The following is an 11,372-nucleotide window of genomic DNA, read 5'->3' on the forward strand; positions in this document are numbered from 1 at the left end:
CATTTTTCCAGCAGAAACTAGCAGCTTCCCCTCAAAATGAAATGTCACTTTGCTCTCTCAATTTATTTATTTTTTTTACTTTTTTATTTTAAAAAGCTGATAGTTTTTATAACTTTCAATAATTATCAGGTACGCGAATGCAACTAATGTGAACGGTATTCTGACTTTACGAATTTCATTGTAGAGTACAACGACTCACAGTTATACGTTGTAACAAAAATTGAAAATATACGGCACACAGCTGTTTTCGACAGCGGATATTTTATATATGGTACTTATTGCCGGAATTCAAGCAATGGCAAAGTTTTATGTTGCATTTCCAGTGCCTTATCTTCTTTTAATTCCAAAAACTTCAACTCTTCTTCGCTTTTCTTAAAAAGGAGTATTTCGGATATTGCAAATTCATTCTCAATTATGTTACATAAAAAAGGGTTTATGAAGTACGAAAACGCACATTTCAATAATTTCAAACCCGCAAACCTTTTTTAAAACTCCGCTTTTAAATCATGTGCAATATTTTTTTCTAGCCATGTAAAATGATCATGATTCACTAATACAATTATAGCTAAACGGTCGCTATTCTACACTTGTTCTAGAAAATTACGCAAACGAAGGTGATGCCCACGAATATTTAGTATGAAGAGTTTTTGGTTTTACTACTAATATCATTAGAAACTGTAGAGTAAGCAACATTCTGCACAAGTAAAGGAGCCGATTTTATGTGTGGAAGCGAGAAGACTGTTTTATTACAAAACCTTTCTATTATTGAATCATGGAAAATGATCATGATTCAATAATAGAAAGGTTTTGTAATAAAACAGTCTTCTCGCTCCCACGCATAAAATCGGCTCCTTTACTTGTGCAGAATGTTGCTCACTCTACAGTTTTTAGTTATATTAGTAGTAAAACCAAAAACTCTTCATACTAAATATTCGTTGGCATCACCTGCGTTTGCGTAATTTTCTGGAACAAGTCTAGAATAGCGACCGTTTAGCTATAAAATAACCAAAAGTGCGGATTGGTAGAACTTTTTTCGCTGATTTCAACGATAAAATTTATTTGGCGCAGGTTAAAAATAAAGAAGATATAAGAGGTTTATTTGCTTTGTTTATTTATATTTTTTATTATCACTTAGTTCTTAAAACCCGAAAATATATTATGATGAAATATGTATATTGAATTACAGATAATAGCTTGTACTTTCTAAATAATATAAATTCACCATTATTCATGCAGTTTATTTCCAAAAAAAGGTTATTTCATGAAAAAATAGCATTTTTTCGTTTTTTAGTGGTTTTGGTTTAAATATATAAAAAACAATTTCAATTATGTGTATCAGCTGAAAGATAAATTGATTATTTTTATGGTGACGTTATTAGTTTTTTAATCGGTTATGTGGTTCACAAGATATTAATATTTTACAAAAAATCAAAAAATTAACTTTAACCTTCTAAAATGTCTTTATATTTTACTTGCGCTAAATAATTTTGGCATGGTTGAAATGAGCGTAAAAAGTTAATCTGCATTTTTCGTTTTTGCATACCTGAACGGTCGGTATTCTAGATTTGTTCCAGGAAATGACGAATAAATTAAATTAAAAATCTATATTTATACGTATTGTTTAGTATTTCCATTAAAAACCAAATATATTGCAAATTCACATCGAATTAATTATACACATTTTACTTCTAATTGTATACTTTGCGTATTGTAGTACCTTTCTACTACCGTTTTCGCAAAAGGCGATCACATTCTTCCCCTTTCTCCTACTTCCAAAATACAAATCTAGATAAAGGAGTGTCAAATTTTGGCTATCACAAATTACACAACCTTTTATTATTGAATCATGGAAAATGATGAAATATGTATTCTTTTTTTTTGAAATCATGAATAAAAAGACGTAGTTAAGCTTCAAAATTTAAAATAATTTGCGACAAATCAAAAACATTTTCATTCTTTCCTTGTTTGAATTGAAGTTTGCATATGCTCCATCATATCGGTAAAGATCATTTCATCTTTCATTCTCCAAATTGCTGGTAATGTTCGATCTCAATTTGCGTATGTGTATCTAAAAAGGATAAAATAAAAAAACAACAATGGAAAAGAATATCCAGAAAAGAAATATGTATTTTCAAAAGTAAAAAGAGCCAAAATGTTCTAAGCAAAAATAAAATAAAAAGAGCCGCACTTTGTCAAGCAAAGAGCCGCATTTGGCTCAAAGAGCCGTGATTGCCCACCGTTGGTATATAAGGAAACTTACCTAAGTTCTTTCTAATACGAAATTCATAACAGAGCAATTTTTTTTACTAAACGGATAAATAGACGAGTTTGTGGGTTGTTTTACATCAGAGGTTCCCAAACTTTTTTTTTCTCGTAGACCCCTTTCAAAAATTTACTGGTTTCGGTGGACCCCCTGCTGATACATTTCTAAATATTCCCAAGGCTCGTAAAAAAATTAAATGTGAAAATTAGATCTAACAATGTAAATTTGCATCGCGGGTGAATTCAAAAACTAAACTCAGAGTGGCCAAAATAAAAGTAAAATATTTTCTTGTGTTCTATTTATAAAAATAATGTGATTACACACTTGTAGAGCTCGTAAATACATCAAAATACTCTCTCGCTCGGAGGAGTTACATTTTTTAAGAGCACTGCGGGCGCTAGCGTTATTTACATTATCTTCACCATAAACTCATCAAATGTTCGGCTCACTCATGACTTTGCACGTGGAGTATATGTAAAATAGTTTATTTGTTTTAATGGCATCATTTTTATTTTTATCGCTCCGAGTTTTAAAGTGAGGCGAAAAATATGTATCACATTTTTAAAACACAAAACTTAAAACATCAAAACGGCTAAGCTTTTTATGCCAAACTTTTAATTCTGAAACTGACAATAGAGAAAAGAACGAGTTTAAAAAAATCGATGACAAATAACCAAGCAAGCAAGAAGCACAAAAAGTGTTCCACCGTCTCATCTTCTTCAAGGCAAGATGGGCAAATGGACTTGTCATTCACGCCTATAAGAGTCAGGTTTTTGTTCAGTGTCGTCTGCTCAATGAGAGCAAAAAATTATATAGACCTTGTAAGATTGAAGGCAACATGAGTTTTGCCCACCTGCATCCCCTCGATGCCTCTCAGTCTTTGCTGAGCGAAGTATTCACCCAGTTTCTGATGGTGGCTTCGATTGCCGAAGGTGGGAGTGCTAAAACTGGTTGCGGACCGAGGAGTGCCTGGTCTGAGCCAACTCTGGCCAAATGATCAGATGTCTCATAATCAGGTACTCCTGAGTGACCTGGCACCCAGAGTAAAGCAACCTCGTTATGTTCACCATCATATTTTAGTCGAGACTTACATTGCCGCACTAGTTTGGAAATACGTAAATAGAGGGCTGTCCAATGCCTTAAGTGTAGCTTGGTTGTCACTGCAATCACGTAAACTCCTTCCTCTCCACCTATGTTCCACCACGTAGTCCATGGCTTTGAGTATTGCAATTACCTCAGCCTGGAAGACTGAAGCATATTCCCCTACAGAAAAGTGAAGGTTATCTCCATTAACTTCGAAAAAGACCTCAGATCATGACCCAGAGTTAGTTTTGGAGCCATCAGTGAAGATTGGACAATGTGTGAGTCTGGTCTCAGCGATGGAATCAAACCAGAATTCAGTCTCAGTGAACTCAACATTATAGAACCTCTTCAAAAAGATAATGGTGGCGTAGTATCCTGTAGCATTGAAGAGACACAAGTGCTTAAATCTCTGCCGCCAGCAATTTTCGCCGTGCCCCACTTATTGTCATACCAGCATCCGGTTCTTTTTCCCCACGTATGAAAACACAAGGTGACGGTAAGAGCAGCAGTGCGTCAATAGCACTATACAACACTCAAACAAATGAAATTAATTAATTAAAGTTAAATAAAGAGGCTATCAAGCAACCATTTTGGTTCTTTACATCGAAACCAGATAAATTTTCGTGGACCCCCGTTTACAACTCATGGACCCCCATATTTTTTCACGTCACCGTGGACCCCCGTCGAGTCTCCCGTGGACTCCTGGGGGTCCACCTGGACCACTTTGGGAATCACTGCTTTACATGCACCTTATGTATTGATTTGTTCCGCTTTATCCAAGTGGTACCCTGGTAAAAGCAACATAAAAAGAAATTGTAGAAAAAAGTTTTCCTTAAAAGCGGTCGCGCCTCGGCAGGCAACGGCAATCTTCCGGTTGCATTTCTGCCTTGAAAAAGCTTCTCATAAAATCCATTTGCCGATAATTAAAAAAAGTCTTAAAAGAAAAGCTTTTATTAGTCGTTGTATATTAAAAATAGAAAAATCTACCCCCGCACCATTTAACGGCAAATTTTTTGATTGAGTTAATCCTTCCAATTTAAGTAATATATGTACGTTCTAATTTAACTAAATCGGGCTATAGATACGGGTTTTCCAAAATTTCTACATAAATTTCCAGTTTCATATCTCTAGCTCATCGGGAAGTAGGTTAGAAATTGATTCAAGATTTGATTACACACAGGTGAAACTTAATAAAAGCTTGTCAAAATAGGATTAACCTCAATAATATATTTTTTTGGGGTTTCACTAAAATCTTTAAGTTCTTGGATTGTATCTCTACCAAAATCCAAGATTTTCGGATATCATTCTTATTCATATACTACACATGTGCATACATACTTATATAATATTATAATAAATCGTTTATATTTATAAAATGTCACCTTGTTTTGTTGACAACTCCCCAGCTATTTTCAGCTGCCTTTTTGTGCGTTGATTGCTGTTGGAAGAATTCAAAATTTGTGTTGGCCCAGATTTTATAAGAGGATCAATATAGACTCCATTTTCTGAATTCTGATTGAAATCGGAAGTCGTATATAAAGGTAATAAAGAAGCGTAAAGGGATTTTTTTCGCTCTTCACAAGACGTTCGCCCGCTTTTATAGCTTTCGTCTGGGATTATTCTTAAAGCTCCTTTGGATGGCCTAGAAAATTTTGATGTTAGATGTTAGACTTTTGTTTAGCATGCTATGTCTAGCCACATACCCTTCTTGAGTAGGTTCTCTTAGTAAATTATTCTCCATTCCTGTTGATTCTTCTTCTCGCCTATTTCTGCATTCTTCTGTACTGTGATGCAGCCTTTGTAAAATATTTTTTACTTTGCGACGTTCAACGGTTTCACTAAGCTCTGGACTAAGAGGCAAATATGCGGGGGGGTATGTAATTTTCTGCCTTGTGATTGCAGGTAGTGGACATAGATGTATTCGTAGAAATGGATGAACTAGACTCATGTTCTGAAAAAAACTGCGAGTAAATATCAGAAGCGTCACTCAGACACCGATATAACGGCTTCGCTGCAGCTATTTGTTTGCTCGTTTTAGAACTATCCAAACTAGAACTTCGTATTTGAAGAGCCTTTTCAAGGTCGGCCAATTTTTGGCGTTCATTTAAAATTTTCAACTGTTTTACAAATGGCAATCCACTATACTCGGGCGATAAGTCGAAAACAGAGTGATACAATTTTTTACAATCCCTGGTTTTCTTTGCAGAGATTGCTCTATTGTGCTCCCGTAAGTTTTCTAAACTTTTATTGAATAGAGAATTGGGATCAAGACTTGCGGCTGTTGTGGATTTCAGGTCCCTTGTAGGGGTTGAAGAAAATGCTGGTATTTGAATCAATTTCTTCGAAGAAAAGGTTTTTACTTCTAAGTCGGAGTCTCCTGGGGAAAATTTTGCTAAATTGTTAGAGCTTGTTGACAATAAAGTAGCTAACTTTAGCTTAGACCATGGTTTAGTAGATAAATCACTATATGAGCGCTCCGATGAGGTGTATATGGACGGTTTGAATGACTTTCCTGATACCGCTTTATACGATTCATCTATATCGTCTTGGTTGCTTCGGACGTGCTTTCGCTCTCCGCGTGCATGCAACGAATCTGATTGACATACGTTTTCCACAATTAATTTGTCGTTATTTGGTTGGTGTTCCAAGGAATCTGGCTTCGCAAATCCACCAATTTGAAGCATTTGAATCTTCTGCTTCAGAGATACAGCCGGATTAGATTTCAGCTGTTTAAAGAGAGATAATAAATAATTTTTGTGCGGTTTGATCATTTAAATTTGGAGGAAATGCAGTAGCAAATTATACACAAGTAATTGGTATATAATAAAATTAAGATGCAGTAATTGTTTAGATTAGGCATTGGTTGGGTAGAATATTATTATGGTTCAAAATTCTGCGTTTGAAATTCTGTATTCAAAACTCTGTATAGCTAAGTTCCGTATTTTAATATCCTTTATGGCATGATTCGTATGGAAAAATTGGAAACTCATATAGAATTTTGTAAAACAAAATATTGGCAATACACTTATCTTCTTTATCCATAGGTTTTCCGATTTTTTAATACAGAATATCATAATGCAAATACACATGTACGGTGGCAACCATGTATCACAAAATAACAACCCTGTACGAAGTGGTGTAGAAGAGTAAAAGCAACGATTGACAGATATCATCAGAAGTCGCCAGCGTTCAGCAGCAACAGTCGCTGTTTTTTCAACCCTAAATTTCTTGTAATCTAAATTTTTTAATCTTAATATTCAATTTAATTGATATCACGATGCAGAAAATGAAGGGGGCGAATTTCCACACATTCGCTGACGTCACAAACTCCTTTTGTTTACATTCACTGTTGCCAACTTGGTGCTTTGTGCACTAAATTTAATGCGTATTCAAAACGTGAAAATTTTTGGGTAGTGCTTGGTGCATTTTTAGTGCTTTTGTTTTTAGTTTGAAGATACCAAATTTGTAATGCTTAAGAAAATTTATAGCAATCGTAAATGTCATAAGCATACAAAAATGGAAACAAAATCATGGCACAATGAAAATCATAAGCGAGAGAGCATATGTTTGCCAGCAGAATATGTGATAGCACCTTCAATCATGCCGAAACATTGATTTTTATTAATTTGAATCGGCATTCTTCCAAGAAAATTTTTTATGCATACAAAGTCCATTAAATACACCAATAAAAATTTGGTGCTTTTTCATATTAAAAACTTGGCAACACTGCCTTTTGTTCGATTCTTCCTCTTCTTCTTCTTGAGTTCGTTTTAGCTCTCTAATTATGGTATTTGATGACGTCACGCCCAGTTGCTCTCAGCTCGATTGACGCAATCTCGTATTCTATCATTCTTGAATTGATATCTTACATATATATAAAAATAAGTGCACGTTTTGGGTGTGACCTCATTACTTGACAATATTGTGCATACTTACAAGTAAAAAAAGAGTCAGATGTTTTCCCGAAATGCCTCACAGCTGATTCTATGTGCTACAGGGTTACACTCAATATATATAAAAAAAAAACTTTAAACGGACTCTGACAAAACTAGCAAGAAAAGTTCTATTAAGTTTAGGAGTCATTGACCAAAATGCTTTAATATATTAAACTGCTATATAAAAATAGGAATTCATTTAACTCAATGCATATTTGGCCAATTTTTAAGGTTATTTCAATAATTCTCATTTTCGTTGTTGGTGTTTCCGACAGGGTAGGAGTGTGATGTAATGTGGAACGATTTTCCGTCATCCCTTGTCAAATTTGGTTTGGAGACAAACCGGTTTCTGCGTTGCGCCATCTTCAGTGTAATTTTTCGTTCTGAATAGTTTCTGTTTGTCTGTCACTATTTATAGCCGTGTTAAATCGTCGTTGGTTCATAGTTAGGTAGGTCTCAGCGGATTATATTCTTTCGTTCAACCAGTAGTTTCAGTTCTGTGTGTACATCCTCAGGTAGAAATTAGCTGCTCACCTCTTTTTTGATTAATTGTTGCATGGATTCGCAGGTAGGTAAAAATCAGTTATTTTCTTTCTCTTTGTTTCTGTAGTTTGGACCTGCATTTCATTATTATTCGAACCACTCAGGCTACTATACGCAAAACAAAACAGAAACCCTGCAACTACCATAAACAATGAAAGTGTGAAGATTTCCCGAATTCGGAATAGGGGGCGTGGCACGACTCATACTAACTAAAATAAAAAATTAACCCAAATTGTCCCAGATTAATTTTTTTTTTAGATTTCTTTGGTTTCATCTACATATATACAGGGTAATAGTAGCGTTAAAGTAAAGGATCAAATATTACTAAAACTTTAGGAGTACAGTATAGTTGCGTTCCAGATGCTTCACGATATTCACGAAATTCACGATTTGCAGGAACAGCTGTTTTCTCCATTAATAAACCTTATGGGAGGTGGTCACCTGGAACGACTTCCTGTAAAAACCTGCAAATCGTGAAGCATCTGGAACGCAACTTATATTTTGCTTTGCTGCCTGTATGCTTAACCCAAATTGGTTCCGTGTTGCCCTATGGAAACCCAAAATACTTACATCATGTTTAAGAGGGTGTAAAACAAAAATCGCTTCCTTCAAAATGCTTATACTTATGTACGTTAACTAATTGCTAAAAGGTGTATCTTTCGAAACGCTTACACTTTCGTCAGATCCTTGCTGTCTATCGAGTGTAATACAAGTGTGTCCTTGAAACAAAATAAGAAGTGGCAGAAAAACAATCAAAATGTCATATATGAAGAAGTAAGCATAAATTTATAGAAAGTGTTTTTTTATTTACAAAATGTGACAGTGATAAAAAATTAGTTAAAACATTAGTGACTCTATTGGTAACAAGTAACAATAAAAACAATCGTCCAAGCTATTTAATTCAAGTGTTTTTTAAGTCCGTTGCCATATGGCAACACGGGACGTAATGTGAACTGTTCCTCTTTTTACCAAATTTTGATATGTTCGCTAGCCCAAATTGACCCCGTGTTGCCATAGGGCAACGCAAAATACCATCATGTATGAGACGGTGTAAAATAAAAATCGGTTGTATGTAATTTTGCAGTTTTGCAGGTGGTTAACTCATTCCATCTAGGCCTGAACTGTCTAATCATATTATCGTATATTTTATTGTACAAGTGTTGAAGTGGTACACAAATGTAGTTTGTCTGTTCCAGGGCAAACTGGTGGCGTTTTTGTCAGTCTCATCTGCTATTTCATTACCCAAGATTCCCTTGTGACCGGGCACCCAATATATATGCAGGCTTCTATCAGCGTCTAGCTTGTCAATGGCTTCCCGGCTGCGAAGAACGTTTATGGATGAAATACTATATGGGGAAACTGCCTTAATTGCCGCCTGGTATAGGTTTAATTTTGAATTGATTGGCGATTCGGTGTAGGCTAGCTCTGCAGCTATCCTCATTGCGAAAACCTCTGCTTGAAATATGCTGCAATGGCTAGGTAGCCTTACTGCCCGCCTGACGTTCAGTTCCCGGCAGTAAATCCCGGCACCCACCCCCGTAACCATTTTAGAGCCGTACGTGAAAATGTTTAGAGATCTATGACTAGGTTTCATTCTCTTGCGCCATCCCTACTCCTCAATCGTTGTGCAAAAAGTTCGTTTCCACTTAAAGCTAGGTGCCATGAAGTCGGTGCTGCTGTGCTTTCCGCCCCAATTAAGCTGTGCCCAAAGGTTCTGAAATTTAATTTCCCTATGGCCGTCAATCTACTTGAGGATTTCGCGGCATGGTTTTCCGAAAATTGGCCAATTGGCAGAAAGCGAGGATTTTTTAAAGAACGGCCGTTGAAGTGGACCTCAGCGCTCCCGCGAGGTACAGTGCCGCGAGGCGCTGAACCTTCTCCATGGCCCGAGGCATAAGGACTTTTTTGCGGCATTACAGCACACTATAAAGAAGTATTGGTATGAATATTGCTGTGTAGCACCAATGCATCAGGGCAGGTGGCAGACCCCCAGTAACTCCCAGCATTCCTTTACATGCATAGAGGGTGTTACTGGCCTTTTTCTCCCTTTCCTCAACATTGCACATCCACAGCAGCTTACTATCCAAGACTACTCCCAAATACTTTGTGTGGTCTTTAATTGACAGCTCGATGATACCTAGCCCCGGAGGTCTCCACTTTGGGACCTTATATCTTTTTGAGACTACATCACTGACCCATACAAATTGAAAAAAAAACTTGGTTGTGCTGTTGCAGCATGTAAAACTATAGGACAAGTAGCCTGTGCAAAATGTGATGTGGGTTTATGTTTGAAATATTTTGCTACTTTTCATACTAAAAATTAACTACTTCATCCGCTTTGTACGTAGAATATGCATATATTATCAATAAATGTATTAAAACTTATAAATAATGTTTTTATTATTTCATATTTTAACCAAATACTGTCCTCTAAAAATCCATTTGGAATACACCCCGTATTGCCATGTGGCAACGGCCAATAACTGAAGAACTATACTACAGTATATTTTGCTTTGCTGCACATCAATCTTTGCACGAAAAACTTGTGCGCTTCACCGAAAAAAGCACTTAAGCGACTTTTCTTTACTACTTCAATGAGGAAGGTATCCGAATCCCTATGAAACCAAATAATGGAAGAGCACTTACCACGTAGAAATTATTGCAAGCGAAATTTTTTCCGAATGGTATCTAATTATCTATATAACTTCATAGAATTATAGCCGCTTTCGTTGTTCTCCTAGATGAGCAAAATAAATATAAGCTTGTAAATCTAGGGTAAGTGTAGAGCCAGTGCAGGTAAACGTAATACTTTCTTTGATAATTGATAATAGTTGCAAATTTTTAAGGTAGATATCGCTAATGTGCAGGTATGTTGAATGCACCTATCGGAGCAGTTTCCTTATAAATGTTAAAAATAATGCCGCTGATTCGCATTTTGGGGTAGGTATCTTAAATGTGCACTTAAAACCTTATTAAAAGCAAAACATGTTTGCGAACTGCAAAAAAGAACGTTCGGAAATGCATCACCAAAAAAAATGTTTTCGAATAACGGAATAACAAAAAAAATCATCAAATGCACCCTGCGAATTTGCAACCTTGTGCATGCGTTTTCTTTTTGTAGCACTGCGCCTAAAAATGCACAAAGGCTGCAGCAGAAAAGCAAGGAACTACGCGATGCTCTATTGCACAGCATGGTACGGTTGTTTACAAATTTCCAAATTGTGTATTGCGGCAGAACAATTTTTAATTGTATTAGAAGCACCCTGTGTTTACGTGATATATGTCAAATGGTTGCATACATTTAGGCATATGCAGAGTAAGAGGTAATGCGGTACAAATTTATATTACTTCCGATTATGGAAACTCCGCGCATGCATACGGCTTTGTACCTATATGTATCCATACTTAAGTTTGTGTGTACATACATATATGTATATACCCTACAAGACACTGCAGAGCACTTTACGTACAAATTCCAACACATTCACAAATATTTTACTATTTTCTAATACATTCACATTTGCAGCCATCCCAACAAGCAAAATAAA

General features: G+C 35.9%; 1 protein-coding gene across 1 annotated transcript in view; it reads right to left on the minus strand.

Moving 5' to 3' along the window:
• Nucleotides 1-1,918: 1,918 nt before the first annotated feature.
• Nucleotides 1,919-11,372, minus strand: part of LOC118734140 — a 369,851-nt gene continuing 360,397 nt past the window's right edge. Inside the window, 4 exon segments of the mRNA XM_036463849.1 lie at nucleotides 1,919-2,068; nucleotides 4,729-4,988; nucleotides 5,050-5,219; nucleotides 5,221-6,072. Coding sequence (XP_036319742.1) covers nucleotides 2,019-2,068; nucleotides 4,729-4,988; nucleotides 5,050-5,219; nucleotides 5,221-6,072 — 1,332 coding nt within the window. The 3' untranslated portion in view covers nucleotides 1,919-2,018.

The sequence above is a fragment of the Rhagoletis pomonella genome, unplaced genomic scaffold, assembly GCF_013731165.1.
Source record: "Rhagoletis pomonella isolate Grant_MI unplaced genomic scaffold, Rhpom_1.0 Rhpom_scaffold_00002, whole genome shotgun sequence".
NCBI lineage: Eukaryota > Metazoa > Arthropoda > Insecta > Diptera > Tephritidae > Rhagoletis > Rhagoletis pomonella.